The following is a 22,183-nucleotide window of genomic DNA, read 5'->3' on the forward strand; positions in this document are numbered from 1 at the left end:
GTGTGTGTGTGTGTGTGTGTGTGTGTGTATATATTTTATTTACCGTAGTCAAATTTATTTAATTGAACTTAATTTAATTTTGTTTAATTCAGAACAGGACAGACAGTAAATAAAAGTCAGTATTTCAAGGATTGTTTGCACGTGTTGGGTGTTGTGTGTGTCAGGCCACTTAGCCACCAGGGAGCAGCCAACATAGGGTCAAAGTGCTCTATGTGTGTGGGGGGGGGAGTCCACTCTGTGGATACACAGTGCAGCTCTGCATGAAATCTCACACTGGTCAAGCTAGCTGTAGCCAGTGTCAGCAGTTCCCATGCCATGCGTCAAAAGAGAGGATGCATGGCATCAGCAAGGCACGGATAGTTCCCTGTTGGTTATTCCCACTGCAGCTGCAGTCCAAATGAGGGGAGCTGCCAGAACACTGCACACGCTCTTCATATGTTCAAACTTTACGCACACCTTCCACTCTTACAGAAACACAAGTATACATACTTTTTTTATTACTCATTTAGGGGCAGACTGGTAGGTAACAATGGATAACAATCACTCACTCATGTGCCTCCTTTCATATATCATACACTTAGAGACAGGATACAGGTGCCGCCTAAATAAACACAATTATCAAGATATCCACACTTTTTTTTTTTGACTCATTGCAACATCCACTCAGCCACTGCACAGTTTACACAGGTGACTTTATTTGTACTCACATTTGTACATATTTACCCTGGAAAGAAATTTTACACACACACAGTATGAAAATTAACATCTATTGGACATTCTCATTCACTCATTATTTATACACAGCAATCCCTTTTATAACAATACCCTGAATAGACACGTAGCACATATACAATAGATTTTTTTCCCTTTTCTCTGTAGGTTAAGTGGACTCATTTCCCACCAAGTGAGTTACACATATCAACACTAAATAAAATTCCGGTTATTTGGGCCACTGGTTAATCGGGGCAGCCGTTTATTTGGGGCAAATCTTAAAAAACAGAAACCGATCGAGAAAATAGCCAGGTTTACTTCGCTTAATTGGGACAGCATGCCGTTTATTTGGGACAGGAGACTGCAGTACTAGAGATTACCCTGCGATTGTCTCCGACGGTACCACGTTGTTCGGTCGAAATTCTGGAGGTCACAACCATAAAACAATAAAAACAATTAGCAGTCACCTGTTTATTGGGCTTTTCTGTTAGTGAAATCTATCATAAACGGACAGTAAACGCGATCTTAATTTGCGCTAATACCGACAGCTAGAATTCTGTGGGTTGTTATGATGAAATGTGTTTACACTTCTATGAAATCTTCGATCATATAAAAAAATTAATTTTCAGATCTTCTCTTCATTCCTATTTATAAAGCTTTGTAACTCGCTACTCCATTCTCACTTTCGCGTATTGTGTTACTTGCAATTTGTGTGTGCCGTGTTCTTTTTATTGATTGCTTATCTTTTTACTGTTTTAAATTTTAATCCCCACCCACAAATGTCAGTGAACAGAAATGTCAACTAGTTCGTATGTACATATTACAGTACGTATTAATTGTTCCGATTTTCACGTATCATTTAATTTTTTAATTGGTAAGGTAATAAAGGATAAATTTGTGCCTAATATATCTTTACTTTTATAGCCTGTAGATAATATTCCTCCTATTTTCGCTAATTAGAATCGCTGTTTAAGAGAATTAAAATTCAATTCACAAACGTGATCACAATGACCGGCGCTTACTACCCATTGTACAGTGAACAGTACTTTACTATGGTGAGTTCGTCGTAACGTGATTTTTGATTGTACAGTGAATCAATTGTAAGGGGTACATTGTATTTTTAACTATTTACGTGAAACTTCGGGTAATTGGGGCAGCCGCCTAATCGGGCCAAAATGCACTAGTCCCGATGTGTCCCAAATAACCGGAATGGACTGTATATATATATTTTTTTTTTATTTACCGTAGTTAAATTTATTTAATTGAACTTAATTTAATAATTTTGTTTAACTCTTGATTTTTTAAGGAGTCCTTATGTGCTATAATGTAATAACTAGATCGTATGTATAGCTTAGCTTAATTTTCAGCACTCACCTCATAGTAATCCGCTTAGCTGGTGGAGGGTTTTACCACATACATAGTGGTTATAGGATTCTAATACTTTACAGGGATTATGGGTTTAAAATTAAGTTATGGGCTATAAAAAAATTTTTAAGAAAGGAAAGTGCACCTTCCATGGTTGCCTAATTAAATTAAATTAAATGAAGAGAAAAAAAAAGGAAAAGGAAAATATAAGCTAATAATCGTGCACGAGCAACTTTCGAGTTTCCTCGTCTTCAGTCAGCTATAGTGGGGGGGGGGAAGACAGCGCGCTTGTGTTATATACGGGTTGGGTTCCCGAAATGCATTTCAGTGTACGTGGAAACTTAATACGTGCTCTTCCCCCCTCCACTATAGCTAACTGAAGACGAGGAAACTCAAAAGTCGCTCGTGCGCGATTATTAGCTTATATTTTCCTTTTCCTTTTTCTCTTCATTTAATTTAATTTAATTAGGCAACCATGGAAGGTGCACTTTCCTTTCTTAAAAATTATTTTATAGCCCATAACTTAATTTTAAACCCATAATCCCTGTAAAGTATTAGAATCCTATAACCACTATGTATGTGGTAAAACCCTCCACCAGCTAAGCGGATTACTATGAGGTGAGTGCTGAAAATTAAGCTAAGCTATACATACGATCTAATTTTGTTTAATTCAGAACAGGACAGACAGTAAATAAAAGTCAGTATTTCAAGGATTGTTTGCATGTGTTGGGTGTTGTGTGTGTCAGGCCATTTAGCCACCAGGGGGCAGCCAACATAGGGTCAGAGTGCTCTATTACATGCATTCTCTCACACTTAACATACACTCCATCAAAAACATTTCCTTTTGTACTTGCACTAGATGGGAAACGTATTCTCGCTGGCCAGTCATTATCAGAAGTTGTCATAGTCAGGGAGAGGAACATTTTAGGGTAGAGGTGGGTGTCACAGTTTAAGTTATCACTGCATGGTTGCTTCTCTTAGTCTCAAAAGCTTTTTGAGCAAATTCAGAGAAGGCCATGTAATGCATATCATCAGAGATGAGAAGTTGTTCATCTCCATGGCTTATGGGTAATATTTTTGTCACGAGTATACATCTGTGGGGATGATAATTGGAGCTGATATGAGTTTGTGAAGTTGCATGGTGTAATATGAATAGTAATTATGTCAACTTAAAAAGAAAAACAATGTTACTGCTGAAATAATATTCAAGCTCCCCAGTCCACCTACGTGAAGTGTCCATATGATACAATGGTCAACGAATATGTCTCATAGAATAAAATAGCATGCACCAATTTAGATGTTCTATTTAATGGACTTCTGTAATAAATAAAAACCAAAATGGTAATGCAGGTAAAAACTAAAAGTTTATGTGACTACCATCATAATATGAATATTTAGTTGGAGTATAAATATTTTTATAAATTTTAAAATTTTCTTTGTCATATCATTTTGCTTCTTATCAATTTGAAATATTATGGTGTATTATATTTGCATGACCTGTGTTTTCCTAAACTATCATGATTCTCTCTCTCTCTCTCTCTCTCTCTCTCTCTCTCTCTCTCTCTCTCTCTCTCTCTCTCTCTCTAGAATAGGTGGTAGATAACTCTCATCAACCGGTACAATACCATAACTTTGCTTATTGGAGGCTTGAAGTGGTGGAACCCATGTTTAGTCTCCAGAGCTAAGTTCCAGTCAACCCTTCCCCATCTCTTCCATCATGCAGTATGATTGATGACTTTTGAGGTTATGATGAACATCGTGGTGAGATCCAATCTTGCTTACATTTCGAGGGTACAGCTCTAAAACGTTGCTCGCAGGCCGGCCGCTAGTTAGTATACCGGACTAAACCTATTGGTAACTCTCTCTAGGAAACTTCCGGATCAGCTAGTGTATAATCTTGCTACTTCTACTCTGCCAGAGTGTGACTGGAGGGAGTCTGAATAGTGTGTATGCAGGTGGGGGGGGCATTGTCGAGGCCACGTTATGTCAAGGATCTGAGTATATTCTTACCATGTGTGCGCCATATCCAAAAATTTCATTACTTCATACAGCATTTCACACCCACTTTTTCTTACTATTGAATACACCGTGAATTGTCAAACTAATAGAGTAAACTTATCTGCAAAAAGATCTAAACCTCCCATTCATTTCACAAATATACGTGGTCTCAATTCTAATCTCAACGATGTCCATTTCCACTTGCAGTCTGCCAAACCCCGTGTACTTTTTTCTGACAGAATCTCAGTTAACGGTTGATTCAACTACTGTTCATCTCAGTTGTTCAAATTATTCGCTGTATGATTCCTTTCACCTCAAAGGTGGTACTTGTGCATATGTCCGTTCCGATATTCCCTGTCAGAGACTTGGCAATTTGGACTCTCCTCTCTTTGATCTTCTCTGGCTTAAAATCTCTCTACCTCATTGTGTCAAATTCATCTGTTGTCTCTACCGTTCTCCGAACTCCACTAATCACTTGTAGCTCTTTGACTTCCTCTCTTTGCAACTTGACTTTCTGATTTTTATGATTTTAACGTTCACAACTCCAGCTGGCTTCCGTTTTCTAGTCACACCGACCCAGGTGGTCGACATGCTGAGGCTTTTGCAATTACTAATGACCTTACACAGATTGTTCATTTACCTACAAGAATGCCGGACAATCCTAACCATACAGCCAATAACGCTGTATGGTTAGGATTGATCTTTTTCTCACAAACAACCCTTCTAATTACACGGTCGAATTGAGAGGTCCTTTAGTCACCTCAGATCACAACTTGGTGATTGTCTCTTCTCCAATGGAGTTTTATCTCATGGCTATTCCCAACGTAATATTGCTTGGCATTACAAGAATCCAAAATGGGATGACCTGCGAGGTTTCTTTTCCTTGGTTGGATTACTGTTTCAAAACTTCTGATGTCAACGTTTGCTCAGATAGTGTCAGTGAGATTATTCTTGCAGGAATGGAATCCTTTATCCCACACTCCACTTTAAAATCTCGTCCTTTATCTAAACCTTGGTTTTCCAATAAATGTGCTAAGGCTGTTAAAAAGAAGAAAGTTGCATATCGTAATTGGGTTGTTTCCAATTCTTCAGTTTCATTTTCTGCCTACACTAAAACTCGCAACAATTGTAAAGCAGTTATTAATCAGTCCAAACTAGAGTTTGAACAGGCTAAGAGTAGAAAACTTTCATCTTGCCCTAATGGTAGCCGAGCATTCTGGTCTCTTGCCAAAGCTATTGGCCGCAACTTTTGCCCATCTCTGCTCCCACCCCTGTCAAAACAAGATGGTTCTGTTGTCACTTCAGCCAAGGATAAAGCTGACCTGCTAGCATCTCATTTTTCTACCAACTCACGCATTAATGATCTTGGTAAAGCACCTCCCAGCATTCCCAACACGCTTCATTCAATGCCTCCTGTGGTCTTCCGTCAAAAGGATGTCAGAAGGATTTTGACAAATCTTGATGCTAAGAAAGTTCCAGGTACTGATTGTATTTCTCCACTTGTTCTCAAAACCTGAGCTCCTGAACTTACTCCTGTTCTTTGCCGCCTTTTTTCACTTTCTTATTCCAAAGGTGTTTTCCCTTCTGCTTGGAAATTTGCTCATATCCAGTCAGTTCCTAAAAAGGGTGACAAATTCCTCCCATTGCAATTACTTCTACTCTTTCTAAAGTAATGGAGAAATCAATTAACCGCCAACTCTTAAACTACCTAGAAACTTTCCGTCTGATCAACGATTTCCACCAGTGTCGATCCACTGGTGATATTCTGGCTTATGTTACCCATTTATGGACTAATTCAATGGAAAGGTTCGGTGAAACACAAGTAGTTGCTCTCGACATCTCAAAGGCTTTCGATCGTGTTTGGCATAAAGGTCTTCTAAACAAGCTTCCATCTTATGGTTTGCCAACTGTTTTTAGTAATTGGTTATCCAGTTTTTTCTCTGATCGCTCACTGAGGGTGATGGTAGATGGCTCTTTGTCTTCCAACTTCTCCACTAATGCCGGTGTCACTCAAGGTTCAGGTATTTCCCCCATTCCTTTCCTCTTGTATATTAATGACCTTCTTCCATTGACTGGAAATCCTATCCATAGTTTTGCCAATATAGCACATTGCATTGCACTTTCCATTTTGAGAAACCTTGCTTCAATCAGCTTCACCTTTTCGAAAATCTGCTACCAATTCCTTAAATGCCGAGCTCCAGGTAATTCTCCAGTGGGGCAAAGACAACTTAGTTGGTTTCAATCCTTCTAAAACTCGGTCTTGTCTTATATCTCGCAAAAAGGATTCTTCTGCTCCTATGCTTATCTTTGGTGACACTCTGATTTCTAGGCAAAATGATATATCTCTGTTGGTAATTATCCTGACTGATAATCTCTCTTGGCACAAGCACATTACAAATATAGCTTCCTCTGCATCTAAAAACCTTGGTTTTCTCTTTCGCTCTCGGCGTTACTTTTCTTCCAAACAGCTGTCACTCTGTACAAATTGCAAATCCACCCTACCATGGAATATTGTTCCCACATCTGGGGTGGTGCCCCCAAAACCTCTCTCAGGCTTCTTGATTACATTCAGAAGAGGGCAGTTAGGTTAATTAATGATTCATCTTTAACAGAGTCTCTCCACTCACTCGCTCTCTCCTAGACGTACTGTTTCTGCTGCATGCCTCTTCTACAGATATTTCCACGGGCACTGTTCTCCTGAATTGGCTTCAATAATTCCCGCTCTCTCTTTCAAAACAGTCTGAACACATGCTGCCACCAGCCAACATCCATTTACTGTCCAACTTCAAACTCACAGAACCTTTTCATCGTCCTCGTTTATTCATTCAACTGTCGTTTTCTGGATCAACCTTCCTTCGTACGTATTTCCTGAAAATTATAGTCTACAGAGGTTCCAGTCCAATGTCAACAAATATCTTCTTTCATCTTCTCAGCCTCCAACACAAGCACGGTACTAAGTACTATAGGTTCTAATACCTCTCGTGTTTGGGGTTTACATTAAAAAAATATATATATTTATATATATAATAAAGGAAACAAAAAATAATATTCAATAAAGCAGTATAATTAGCCATTAGAAGTTTCATGTAATTGCAGGGTAAAATCATATTTGGGTTTCCCAGGCCACCTATTTGAAATATCTGCAACAATGAGAAACATCTGCCATTGCAAAGTTCAAATAAATAAACAGCATGTGACATTCCAGATGGGTCTCAAGGTCTGTCAAACTGAAAAGGCTGATTCACAAATGTCGTATCTCATGGTGGTTATATGTCTAAAGTTAACAAAGGCTGTTTGTATAAAAAAAATTAATGCAATTAAAAGAAATTTACTCATGTTGAAAATGACAAAAAAGTAATGTAAAATTATGGATTATTTTCAAACCAACTAAAAAAGATCTTTACAAGATATAAGACCTTCAGTAGGACTTCAATTATCCAATCTTATTAGGAAATCTGAATAATTAATATGTTCAGATAAAATGTATTGATTTTAAACTTGAATTATCATTTTTTGAATAACTAAAATTCTTAATTTTCCCACTCAATATTCTGCCACCAAACCATATTTCTAATATCTATCTTCAATTTTCTGTTACACTCAATGTCTGTTTGTAATTCACAGACATCTTTGTAACACAACATCCACATATAACAGAATACAGTTCACTCAATCATTGGTAAAAACAGAAAATTATACAACACTTGTGAGTCCTGCTTCTCATAATCTCATTTAACATATATATAGTGTTTTCAAGATTAAAAAAAAATAATAATAAATAGCAAAAGAAGAATGCAGAAAAATAAAATGAAAATATGAAAAGAACTATCCTTGTTTACAACAGAACCATTATTGTAAACCAAGCTTGTATGATTAAAATTTCTTATCCTGCATTAGTTTTATGTAAACAGAATTTCACATTTGGATTTTGTGAAATGAAACCAAGATTAAATTATTATAATTAAGGTATATGTGGGTAGCACCCACTTGGCAGTTCCTTAATTAGTTGTTATAAAAATTTAGATAATTGATATCAACATTGCAGTTAGTAAATGTAGGCATTTCAATAAAAGTTGAAGGCATTTGTTGAAGGTTGCAACGATATCTTTAAACTATCATATCCAAATCACTGATATGATGTAAGTGTTCTTTCCTCAGGATATTTAGCATTAAGAAATATTTTATAATGCTAAAAGTTAAAAGTAAATTAAAATAAGGAAATAAAAACAACAAGGAAAACATAATAAATGGAAATGTACACTTAATCACAAATAAGAATTACTACATACAAACTTATATGAGATCGTGTGAGGACAACTCTTACCCAAGGAGTTGTTGAATCAAGCACAAAACGAAAATCTTGCTGACGCTGAATGCCAAAGTCAGGAACTATTCCAAAGCCCCCAAAGAAATATAATCTGAAAGAAATATTTCATTATTAAAATAAAATATTATTATATCTTATCTTATGGGGGGGGGAGTGCCAAGTCTAACCTGAATTTTTATTCTTTCTCAAAAGTCGAAACTTCTCTGCCACAAAATGTGGCTCTGATTGAAATATAAACCATCACATCATTGCTGTTTATTTTAGATAATTATTTAAGAAAATCTTTACACATAAAGAAAAGCTGCATTAGGAAATGCAAACTGAAAAAAAAAACAATATACGCTTCAGGATCGCATAAAAAGTGATAATGTTTAAATCACTATAACTGAATGAGTCTCAGTTAGTTATTATGTAACACTAAATATACTTTCTGCATCTTGATAACAATGATCAGCTCTAAGCAGATAACAACGAAATGAAGTAGTTAATAAGAACATTAATTACACATCTTAATTACACATGATAAATGAACTTAAAAGTTTATGAGAAAAGAAATGATAAAATATAAATTCAGTTGAATATTTAGTAAAACATAATTGCCAGCAATCATATTTGATAAATTATTCAACAATTATCTGTCTGTACTGTCAGCAAAATGACAGAGATATATTTACCTTGTAAATATGCTATGATATAAAGCTGATATACACTGATGAGCCAAAACATTATGACCAGCGAGTTGTTATGCAAATCGAAGCAACTGCAGGTGAACTACGGCACACGCGCGGGTTGGGACATGGTATAAAAAACATTTGATACTGAGCTCCGTTAATCAGTGTTACTCTTGTTCTTCAGATGGGAAAGGCAGCGGATTTAAACGAGTTTGACAAAGGCCAAATTGTAATGGCCAGACGACCAGGTCAGAGCATATCTGAAACGGCACAGCTGGTGGGATGCTGATGGTCAGCCGTGGTTAGTACTTACTGAAAGTGGTCCGAGGAAGGGGAACCAATGAACCGCCAGCGAGGTGTTGGACGACCACGGCTCATCGATCTCGAGGTGAGTGAAGGCTCTCCCACATGGTACGTGGCAACAGAAGGGCGACTGTGGCGCAACTCACCGATAATTGGAATGCCGATGACGGGAGTAATGTGTCACAACACACAGTACATCGAACCCTGCTAACCACAGTTCACCGGCAGCAGCGCCTACAATGGGCACGTGAGCATCAAAACTGGATCTTGAGTGATTGGAAGAAGGTTGTCTGGTCCGATGAATCACGTTTCCTGTTGCACCATATGGACAGCAGGCTACGTGTGCGTCATTTACCTTGGGAAGTGATGCTGCCTGTATGCACAGTATGACAAAAACAAGCCGGAGGCGGCGGTGTCATGCTTTGGGTAATGTTCTGTGGGATACTCTGGGTCCAGTCATTCATGTACCGGGCACTCTGACATCTACCACCTACCTAAACATCATTGCTGACCAGGTACACCCTTTCATGGCAACTTTCTTCCTCTCTGGCAGTGCCATCTTTCAGGAAGATAATGCACACTGCCCCAATTGTTCGAGACTAGTTCACAGAACATGAGAAAGACTTGCAGGTATTGCCCTGGCCTCCAAATTCCCCAGACATCAATCCCATCTAGCATCTATGGTTTGTGTTGGAACAGCAACTCTGATCTGTGGCGTCTCAACCACTGACCTTACAGGAGTTAAAGGATCTGCTGGTTCCGTGTTGGTACTAGATACCACAAGACACATTTAGAAATCTTGTAGCATCCATGCCTTGCTGGGCACGAGCTGTTTTGGCTGCATGTGGAGGACCAACATCATATTAGGTAGGTGGTCAATGTTTTGTCTCATTGGTGTATGCTATTGTTGTTGTTGGTATGGTTGTTTATCAGTACAAGGGATACTAAGACCATCATGTGTCCATTCAGAGATTGCCTGTGGAGCAAACCAGTTCATGTAGCAAGTTATATTAGCTTAGAATTTGTGGATTTGTTTTAAATAGTTGAAAAAACCCATTCTGGTTTGTATAATTTCCTATTATATGTTTTAGTGTCAAAGAGCTCCTGTAAGTGATAGAGACTCGCAGAGGTGCTGCGATAGTAAATGATGGGTTATAGTTTAAGTTGAATGTTAAAATGTGTGCACTGAGGAGGATTCTCTTCCATTAAAAAATTATGGATGATTTAAACGCATATGGCTTATACGAGCCCTTGCTAAAATTACTTCTTGTCAATTTCTTCTGAAACAAGATTTCCATAGTTGTGTCTGCTAGCTCTGAAAAAGTTTGTTAATTGGTTTGTTCCTGTCAGATTTGAAGCTATTTATTTTTACATGTTCTTTGTATTATAATTTTATAATCAGTGTATGGTATAAAGAACTGAGCTACGTTTGATATAGTTGGATGTTTGGCAACTTTGTCTACTAGTTCATTCACTGGGACGTCAAAATTTCCTAGAATCAAACAGGCCGCAACTGATTTTTTTTGTTCTAAAAGTGGTGGGATTAAAGTGGGATTGCATTTGTTTTGTTATAGGGTGTACTGAGGTAGAATTCTTTTTGCTGTACCATACTCAGAGAATCAGTATATTATGGTCTGTGAAACAGACAAGTTCTCAACATGTTCAAAAGACATTTTAATGCATGTAGTTCAGAAGTATAAATATTATAATCAAATGGTAGGGAGACAGCAGTATACAAAGTATGAGATACTGCTGCTGCACCAACAGCAGTATCCATTTTCAAAACATCAGTGTAAAGTTGATAACAGTGAAAATGGGCAGAGGAATGAGCTGCATGTGGATTCTAGATGTTGCAGGAGGTTTAATGTTTACAATTTTTTTGGTGCATTAGTGCCAAAGGTTATTATGCACCAAGATGAGGTTATCAAATGTTAATAAGATGAGTTTGGGTAACCTTTGAAAAAGATTACCTCATCAAAAGATTAAATGAGTAAAGGTAAAAGGCAATATATAGAAAATATATGCGATCTTTTATATATGTGTATATAAATTAATATACACATAAGTAATAATCAATGGACACTGCTCTTTGTGGACTAATGTTATTAGTGGGGTCCCACAGGGTTCAGTGTTGGGCCCACTGTTGTTTTGTATATTTATCAATGATATTGATGAAGGTATATCAGGCTTAGTGTCGAAGTTTACAGATGATACAAAGGTTGGCAGGGTTGTTAATGACAGTAATGGCAGTGTGCTACTGCAACAGGATCTAGAAAATTTGGGCAGATGGGCTGAAGTGGAAACTGAAGTTTAACATTGACAAATGCAAAGTACTGCATATAGGTAGAAGCAACCCCAGAGGAACATACCAACTGTATGGTACTATACTTAAAGTGGTAGAAAATGAAAAAGACCTGACAGTAATTGTGCAGTCAGATATGAAGTTTTCTGAGCAATACAGACAGGCTGCCAGAGCAGGTCTGGGGTTTTGTCAATGATATACAGGAATTTTGGTAGCAGGGAAAAGGAGGCAATTATCCCTTTGTATAAAGCAATGGTCAGGCCACACCTTGAGTACTGCATACAGGTTTCTGGGAGCATCGATCTAAAAAATGATTTGTGTAAAATGACATTGCCAAATAAAATATGCCAAATAGATAAAACAGTATTACAGGGCTCATACATTGCAGGGTCATCAGCCCTGAGCAAAAAGGAATGTGTTAAATGACTATGTGGAGCCAAGCAAGATCTACCTCCTCTATATGATTCTTGCACAGAACTGTCATGGTTCAATTACAGGCTTTATCTGATGTAATTCATTTGTAATTTCTGTCTATTCCAAGAATCCTGCCACTTGGAATGCATCTTTCTGTGCATTATTTGCTTGTAGTCTGTACAGGGGACTGAAAGTCAATGATTATTAGTTTGAATTGCTGATTTGTCTACAGTATCAACCAAATCATTTCCCCTAATTCCAATGTGGCTAGGAATCCAGCAGAAGCAGATATCAAATTTATGTTCATAAAGAGAATATATCACTTGCTGAACCCAAGACAAGACTGGATGAGAATTGTACCTCAAAGATAATGAAGCCTGTAATACACTCAAAGAATCGGAATGTATAATAAACCATAGTATTGGCAAGTTCTGATGTGATCCAAGGCTAACTCTATAGCATGCAGCTCTGTAGTGTATATGTTACTTTCAATTAGATAGTATGAATCAGAGCTGTACTACTCAATGTTCTACGTTGATAATAATATTAGTAAAAATAATAAGAGGAGTTTACCTCAATATAGTGCGTAGAACACTTCCGTATGATACCCTCCAGAAATTAAAACGGAAAAAACGAAAAAATCGACAACTTATTAAAAGAATATTAAACGAATGTAAAATGTCTAGGATAGTATTACTATCGGTAATAACTAGAACATCATCTAAATACCTCCCATAGTATGTGATACCTATTGGTAACCTTTTCGAAACCATATCACATACTATGGGAGGTATTTAGATGATGTTCTAGTTATTACCGATAGTAATACTATCCAAGACATTTTACATTCGTTTAATAATATTCATTCTAGACTCAAATTTACATTGGAAAGGGAGGATACGGATACTAAGTCATTAAACTTTCTAAATTTCACGCTTACCCGGGACTCGAATAAAATACAATTTAGCATCTATCGAAAACTTACTAACACCGGTATGCTTCTACATTATAATAGCTATCACCCGTTCACCTACAAAAGATCGATTAATCAATTTCTTAATGCCTATAAATATTCAACGACGGAATCTGCTTTGGACTCAGAAATACAAATATTAACTAGCAGATTCTTAAACGGGTTATTCCATTACCACAATAAACCGAATTAGGGTACAAGCTAAGGATAGGATACAAAATACTACACCAATCAACAATAGTAATATCAAAAAATACTTTATTTCGGTCCCATATGTTGAACAGTGGCACAAACAGCTTAACAGATTCTTTAAAGATACCGAATTTAAAATTGTAGCTAGGCCAATACGGAAGTTACACACTATATTGAACAATCGCTCGGTTCTTTCAGCATTCGCAACACAAATTAACGATCTGGTACACAACATTTCTTGCGGTGATTGCGACTCGTCTTATCAGGGTTCGACCCGATTTTCTCTTAATATTCGTGTAAATCAACATGAAGCCTAAGTTCGTGCTTCTCATTCAGCAGCGTCAGAATTAGCCTTTCATGCCATTAACGAAAAACATACTTTTTTATTTAAAGAAGCCAAAATACTTAACGTTCAACGTAATTATACGCGACTATTAATTGCAGAAACCGTTGAAATTAAATTACACGAAAATTCTGTTAATGTTCGGCAGCCATATTTGATCTCCGATGCGTGGACCTTTACGCGCATGCGCGAAGACAAATAATCTCTATTTAAGTTCAGGTTTAACCCGATTCGGTAATTTTCATTCCTGTGATCAAGACATATGGTCGAAAAGCATTGTCAGCTTCAGGAAGGAAAATCGTTTTGAATATTTTCGTTAGATTCTTTTAATTGCATTAATTTGATTTTTAATTGTTTTAAATTGATTTGAATTGTGTTAAATTGATTATTTAATTATTTATATTTTACTCTAATGTACCGGTAAGTTGTCGATTTTTTCGTTTTTTCCGTTTTAATTTCTGGAGGGTATCATACGGAAGTGTTCTATGCACTATATTGAGGTAAACTCCTCTTATTATTTTTCCTAATGTTACTTTCAAGGAAAATCTGCTTGGATACAGTAGTGCATGGAAAGATGGCAGCAGATACTACACACAGGGCTTCAACCCATCTGTGTAAACCAGCAAGAAATGTTCAGCTCAATATGCTGAATAGAGCTGCAGATAGGCAGATGGAGTATCTGGCTTTACCCAGTTCTTAAGGAAAAAGTCACATGCTGGAACGTGAGCATAAAAGGCAGAAGGGGCTGCTTTGATGATTGGGCAACTCTGTCTACTGTGATGTTAAGCTCTGAGTAGCACTTGGACATGAATATCAAAAGGACGATTGGCAGTCTGCCTGGTGTTGTACAAATCTTCCTAACGTGAATCAAAAACTGATGTCCATGTAGGATGGTCTGACAGGGATTTCAGTGTTAAAGCGTGCTTTAGAGACAACTGATTACATCAAAGTGGTAATGGTGGTACATTTGCTTCTACATATGGGCTCTGAGCAGGAGATGTTTGAAATGCTCCAGTAGCAATATGGATAGCAGATGTTGGGTAGGATTCAGCAATCGAAGTACTGTTTTTGGTGTTGCATATACCCGGACCTGTAATCTAGCTTAGATCACACAGTTGCATGGTAGATCCATAGTAAGGTGCAATGGTCCACACCCCAACACTTAAGCAATGGACCTGCCTATGGAGGAGAGCAACTCCTCCATAGACAAGTCCATTCCTAGTTCTGTCCTTACATATGCTAGTAGCATTGTGAAAGGAAGGGTTTTCAGTTGCCTTCGAATATGTCTCCTGCAAGCAAAAGCAAACTGGCTTATGCTTTTTGCAAGTGCTTGATGTCAATTTTTTTTTTGCTGGAATTTACCAAAATTTACCAAACTAGAAATTTAGCCATTACTTGGGCTTAGTGGCTCGTGGATGCTACTAAAAGTTTCATACCTATTAAGAAATATTGTTCAAGGTTTAGGCCTAAATGGTTGTCAAATGAACTAATGAGATTCGTAACAGAGAAGAAAAATGCATGGGATGCATACAAATTAACACGTGACACAGAAGCCTATGATAGCTACAAGTTGATCTGTAACCAAGTTAAAAAGGAGGTTAGGCAGGCAAAGGCAGATTACGAGAAATCCTTGGCAAAAGATGCTAAGAAAAACAGCAAGGATTTCTTTACTTATATAACTCTAAAAGGAAGGGGATGAATCTGATTGGTCCACTTGATATCGATGGTTCGACTGTTGATGATCCTGCTCAGATAGCAAACAAACTGAATGAGTATTTTGCATCTACATTCACATGTGAGGAATTATTAAGGTTTGAAAATGGCAGAAGGTTATCAAATTGTAGCAGGATACTTAATGATTTTGTAATAACTGAGAGCAAAGTGGAAGAGAAACTGTTGAAGTTAAATGTAAGAAAAGCACCTGGGGTGGATGGGATCTATCCAGTTATATTAAAGGAGGCGGCAAAGCAACTAAGCAAACCCTTAGCCATAATTATGAGAGCATCCTTGGACTCAGGGGAGGTTCCCACAGACTGGAGATGTGCAAATCTATCCCCAATTCACAAAGGGGGATCGAAGGGTGACACGAGTAATTACAGACCAGTTAGTTTAACTTCTGTTCCAGGTAAAATAATGGAGTCGCTGGTTAAAGATGCATTGCAGGATCATCTAGACAAGACTGCAGCAATAATTCAGACACAGCATGGGTTTGTTAAGGGAAAGTCTTGTCTGACAAATTTGATAGGATATTATGATGTGGTTACAAAGGAACTGGATGCAAAAAATAATTTTGATATCATATATTTGGATTTCAGGAAAGCTTTTGACACTGTTGCGCACGGAAGACTATTGTACAAATTGGAGCAGAATGGTATTAAGGGTAAGTTGCTACAATGGATAAAAGGTTGGTTAAGTGGGAGAAGACAGAGGGTGGTAATCAATGGGTGCTGCTCTTCTTGGACTAACGTTATTAGTGGAGTCCCACAGGGTTCGGTGTTGGGTCCACTGTTGTTTTGTATATTTATCAATGATATTGATGAAGGTATATCAAGCTTAGTGTCGAAGTTTGCAGATGATACAAAGGTTGGCAGGGTTGTTAATGACAGTAATGGCAGTGTGCTACTGCAACAGGATCTAGATAATTTGGGCAGATGGGCTAAGAAGTGGCAACTGAAGTTTAACCTTGACAAATGCAAAGTACTGTATATGGGTAGAAGTAACCCCAGAGAAATGTACCAACTGTGTAGTACTACACTTAAGGTGGTAGAAAATGAAAAACACTTGGGAGTAATTGTGCAGTCAGATATGAAGTTTTCTGAGCAATGCAGACAGGCTGCCAGGGCAGGTCATGGGGTTTTGTCAATGATATATAGGAATTTTGCTAGCAGGGAAAAGGAGGCGATTATCCCTCTGTATAACGCAATGGTCAGGCCACGCCTTGAGTACTGCGTACAGGTCTGGAGGCCTCATTTTAGGAAGGATGTAGATTTACTTGAACGTGTACAGAGAAGGGCAACAAGATTGGTGAGGGGAATGAAGGGATCCTCTTATCAAGAGAGGCTTAAGTTCTGCAAATTGCAGTGGCTGGAGACTAGGCACCTGCGCGGTGATCTGATTGAGGTGTATAAGGCCTTGAATGGGTTCAGCACGCTGAATTCTGATGGGATCCTTCCACTTGTTCAGATTACGAACCTAAGGGGGCATAAATTCAAATTAAGAAAAGACAGATGTAGATTAGATGTGCGGAAATTTGCCTTTAGCCAGCGGGTGGTTAATTGCTGGAACAAACTTCCATCTGTCATTGTGGAAGTTGATAGGTTGAATAAATTTAAGGAGGAACTGGACAGGCATTTGGAGGGAATGGTGTGATTTTTTTTTTTTTTTTTTTGGTTGATGCTGCATAAGCTCATACATTTGCTTTCTTGCATCACATGCCACTACTACTACTACTCCATCAATCAGCTTTCAAATTGCTGAGGGCTTGTTTTTCCCAGTCTTCAATTTATCATTTTTGGGGAAGTATGGATGTTGTCCTCTGTCCATTTCTTCCTCCACAAAAAAAGTTCCAAGACTGAGAGAAAAGTTCCACTCTTCTTTCGGCTCTACAATCATTTATTCTTGGAGAATAAAAGATTCATTTATTCTTTTACTGCTTTTCCTAGCTATTCTCTCTTTTAGAGGAGCTGGTGCAGCAGGAGGTATTGATATAGGTATGACACCTGATTGGCTCTATTATGTTGGTTTCAATGAGCCCAATAAATGGTGGGCAATGCAGCTTTGAAAGCTTTTTTTTTTTTTTTTTTTCAATATCAAGACTTACCATAACTAAATGTTTAGCATTATGGATGTTTGTTCTGGCTTAATCATCATATTCGGTGTACATCTATTTTTCCTCAATCCATATGATTTTCATTCATTAGTTTTTTAGCTTCCAGAAACCAAGCAAGCCACTTATGTACCTTTTTTTTTTCTAATAGTTTGCTTAAGCAACTGGTGAATGGTATTAAGATTTGATTATAAAAAGTCAACAATGAATTTAAGGTTATTGGTTTTGTTTTAACATAATGTTAAATATTCCATCTGTACCTGCAGCACTGTTGAATGTTGTGGTTGAAAACTGCTTAAATTCAGTTATTTTGAAAGGCTGATTACAAGTGAGAGATAAGTTGGTATTAAAGTTTATTTTATAATGCTCAGCTAATGTTTTATTAATATGTTGGAAAGGCTAGTAATACACTGTTGATACTGATACATTATAGAATATTTCTGTAAGAGCATTTGCTATCTCTGAGGGGGGGGGACATTTTGTCATCCTGCCCATTCCAATTGAAAATTGGTGAGGATGTTGGTGGGTATTTGCCATTTAACTGTTTGATTCCTTTCCAGATTAATCTGGTATCTGTATCTTTTATAATGGTAGAGGCAAAGGGTATCCATGATTATATTTTTGCTGATCACTTTGCTTGTCTTGTCATGGCTTTTTAGTCTTTTATACTTAATGTATAAAAGACTAAAAACCTGTTGTGGGGTGCTTGCAAAATAAGTTCCGAGCTTGATTTTTTTTTTTTTTTGTTTGGTGTCAATGTCCAAGTCATTCATGATTAATATGTTTGCATTTTCCATTGTATAACTGAGTATTGATAGAGTCTTGATAGAGTCTTCTAGTATTTTCTTAGTTACATATTGTCACATCATCTATGGATTGATTCTGTATAATCTGATAGTAGAGAGAAATGGTTGCCAAATTTTTTTGCCAATCTGCTTTAAAGAATTTCCAGGTTTTTTTGTCATCTCAATTATGTCATCAAGACATATTACACATCCTATAAAACTAGTCATCATTCTATAATATTAGCATAGTATTTCATCATCATGTTTATAAAAGCATCCAATTTATGCTGTCTTCACTTCCTATTCAGCAGTGGTATGGCATACACTCAGTTACCTCCAAGGAAGAAAAGCATAACTATTGCTCTTGATAGGGAGGCCTTTTCTATTCGACATATAGCTACAAAAGTTGGCTGTAACCAGTCTACTGTGTCAAGGTTATTATTATTATTAAATCCATTTATTATTATCGCAAGTGATTGCTTTCACCCCTTTTACACAGACGACATTACTGCATCCAGCATGTGGGCTAGAAGGATGTACAAAAATGTAGGAATAGCAATTTTTACAATACAATATTTACAAAAGTGAAAACCATTTACAGTATTATTTAAAGAATGTAATTATCGACAAAATTAAAAGAGGAAATTATTCACAGTATCATATAAAAGTAGATGTCCAACGGTCATTTTATATGTTGGTCATTCCATCTTTTATAGAGTTCAAGTTTCTAGTTTCCTTCTAGTTCAAGCTTCTTTATAATTCTATTTTTCAAGCAAGCTTTGTGCTTCAGAGTATTTTACAGGGTCTATTGCCAGTGAACTGAAAAGGGTGAATGCGTTGTTCGGAAAGAAGTTCTTCAGACAGCACAGGGTAGACAGTGTAGAATGCAATGGTAAGCAGGGTTGTCATTACTGCATCCAGCATGTGGAGTAGAGATAACTCCATGAAGACTGGGGGCGTCAGTCACACCAGTTAGCATCTGAGAAAGAAGAAGAATATTCCTGGATGCTATGTGAACTCTCCAGGGAGTGATATTTAGGTTAATATATAAAATGGCCCTGGAGAGGGTTTATTCATTGCCCACGACCCTGTTCATCCATCACATTACCCAGTACTTGACTGCCAGGAATCTGTTTATATACGACATCGGGGCAGAAGACCAGATTGGTGATGTATATAGTGCAATAGGTTGTAGGCACTGCTGGATGTATCCTCCGACTACATCGATGTTGAGCAATCCCATCAGCTCTTGTCGAATTGTCCACATCACTGAGAAAGTCTTTGTTTTCATGGTTGAAAAATGGTTCTGAAAAGTGAGACCCTTGTCCCAAGTCAAGCCGAGGTCAGTGTGAAACTTCACTTTCCTTATCTGTACTCCATTGTGATAGGCTCTGATATCAATTTTGATTTTCTTTTTTTGCAAATGTGATTTGAGCTGATTTAGATATGTTTAGTTCCAGACCTATCTGCAGTAAATAGGCTACAAGACTGTTGATCAGGATGGCGACTTGCTGATTTATGAGGTGGGTTTGTTCAGGGTATTTTGATTTTATATATAATTTGAGGTCATCTGCATATGATGAGAAATCAGTGTACCTTGCAAGGAAAGGTTCAAGGGCTGCATCGAACAACAAACCGGACCAGATACCTCTCTGCAGTACTCCCAGCGTTATATTGGCGCACTATAACCTTGCTGTTTTTGCGCCACAAAAATCAAATCAAACACAGCGTTATAACACACTCCTGTTGGAAGGATTTATAGCTGATGATGAGTTGTCTTGGTTAAGGATGAGGTTGATGGTTTTTAACAGGCTTCCTGTAATGCCAAAGTATTTTTCCAGAATGTAGATGAGAGCGGGAATTGAGTGTTTATCATAAGCAGATGAAATATCAAGGAAGATGATGCCAGCTGAGATTTACTGTTGAGAGCAGTTTGAATTTTAAATAGGAGTATCCAGTAGATTTGTATATGTAGATCTTTTTGGGATCACAGTATGCAGATGTTTAGGTCTATGAGAGAAGCACTGGTTGATCAGTGTTGATAAGATAGATTTTTCAAACACTTTTAATAGAGAGCAGCCCACTGAGATCAGTCTGAAGTCCTTATGCTCCTTAGGATTTCTTCTTTTGGGTATGGGTTGTACCCTGTAGTGATTGTTCCAGAATTTAATATCTGGTTAAAGATTGATAGAAGGGGCTCCACAATGAAGGCACTGCACACTTTAACCATGAATAGAGGAAAGCCATCAGGACCAATTGTAGATTTATTGGGAAGTCTGTTGATGGTATTTATAAGGTATTGCTTTGTTAGAGATATAGTTGAAAGGGACTCTGGAGTGTATGAAGAAATCTCTCAGGTTTGGGGTTTATGGGTCTGATGGCACTTCACTGAAAGTCAGTGATATCCATTCCTGAAATACCTTCTCTTCAATACAGAAATCCTTGTTGCATATAGATGCAATACGTTTGGAGTGATTTATTCTGTTAAGTACCATCTGCCGAATTGCTTTTCGCTTACATTTAAGGAAGATTAGATTGCCTGCTCTTTCTTGTACATCTGGTAGTCAGCTGAGTAATGATACTTTTTCCATTTTCTGAAAGCTTTTTGTTTCCTCTTGAATGCTTCTCTGACTTCAGCAGTGCACCATGCATTAGATCTATCAAATAATTTTATTTGCTTGGAAACTCCTTGGGTGGCTGTTACTTAAAAAGAAATGGAAGACCGGAGATGTCAAAAGAAAATATGGAACTGAACTGAAAAGTATTGCAGCACAGGACAGAGTTTAAGCGTTTATGCCTCCATGCATATTGAGCAATTTCCACAGAAAAATCCATAGGGAAGAAACATGCTAGGGTAAATGAAAGTGATAGAACTGTTCAACAAAGACTTGCGAAGAGTGGTCTAAAAGTTTATCGACCTCATAAGAAGCCCTTATGGATGAAATCTGTGAGAAAGAAACAACTAACCTTAAAGAACATGCTAACTGGACAACTGAGCAACGGGAATCTGTAATATTTTTTGATGAATTCAAATTTAACCAGACTGGATGGTAAATGCTACACTTGGCACAAATCTAACAAAGTTTTTACCCTGACTGTATTCAACCAACAGTCAAGTTTATATTGGGCCAGATCGTTTAAGGATTCATAACAAGCAAAGGAGTGGGAAAAATATATTTTGTAAATGGTGATTCCCACACAAAAATTTTAAAGGAGACTTCTGCCCATCACAGCTCTTTCAAGGAACAGAAAACTGTTTCTCAATGTGACTCTGCACCTTGCCACACTGCACATAAGGTTAGTAACAATATTACGTAATCACTTAATACAATTTCTAGTAGTTTACTTGTTTCAAACACACTCATTTTTTTTTAGGTGAAGAAGTTCATGCAAGACTGCAATGGCCAAGACTGCATGGCCAGGAAATAGCCCTGATTTGAATCAGATTGAAAATTGCTCATGTGTTATGGAGAAAATAGTTGCTAAAAATCTATCAAGCAAGATAACATTGCAAGAAACCATGTTCATGGTACCAGGCATGAATAAAACAGCAGTTATATCAAGAATCTGATATACTCCATGCTAGGTGGGCAGGAGCAGCAGTGCATAGCACACGCTTCTTGATTAGACCGGGGTTCAAGCCCGTGACCACCAAATATTCGGAAAGGTCAGGGAATGACCACCACATATCTCTGGAGCAATGTGGCCTTAGTTGCTAATGCTCCTAAAAACCAAAAATAAATAATAACTATATGCTTGATAGGTGCAAAGTGGTAATTAAAGCTCATGGTGGATCAATAAAATACTAATATCAGTTATAGAGGACAAATACAGTTGTGATAACATTTGGTCTTGTTACATAAAACCAAATAGTATCAACTGTATTTGTTTGCTGCTGGTATTTTCTTCCATTTTATTATGAAGTGTTAATTTCAAACATTGGTGGTCACAATGAAAAGGCATTATGGCTTGC

General features: G+C 37.4%; 1 protein-coding gene across 2 annotated transcripts in view; it reads right to left on the reverse strand.

Annotated features, from left to right (window-relative positions):
* LOC150088447 (kelch domain-containing protein 1-like) overlaps positions 1 to 22,183 on the reverse strand; it is a 199,673-nt gene that overhangs the window by 118,486 nt on the left and 59,004 nt on the right. For both annotated transcript variants that reach the window (XM_090369510.1, XM_090369511.1), the window contains exon 4: positions 8,399 to 8,492. In XM_090369510.1, coding sequence (XP_090225636.1) covers positions 8,399 to 8,492 — 94 coding nt within the window. The remainder of the gene's footprint in view (positions 1 to 8,398; positions 8,493 to 22,183) is intronic.

This window comes from Mastigoproctus giganteus, chromosome 3, assembly GCF_048544385.1.
Source record: "Mastigoproctus giganteus isolate SK-2022 chromosome 3, ASM4854438v1, whole genome shotgun sequence".
Lineage (NCBI taxonomy): Eukaryota > Metazoa > Arthropoda > Arachnida > Uropygi > Thelyphonidae > Mastigoproctus > Mastigoproctus giganteus.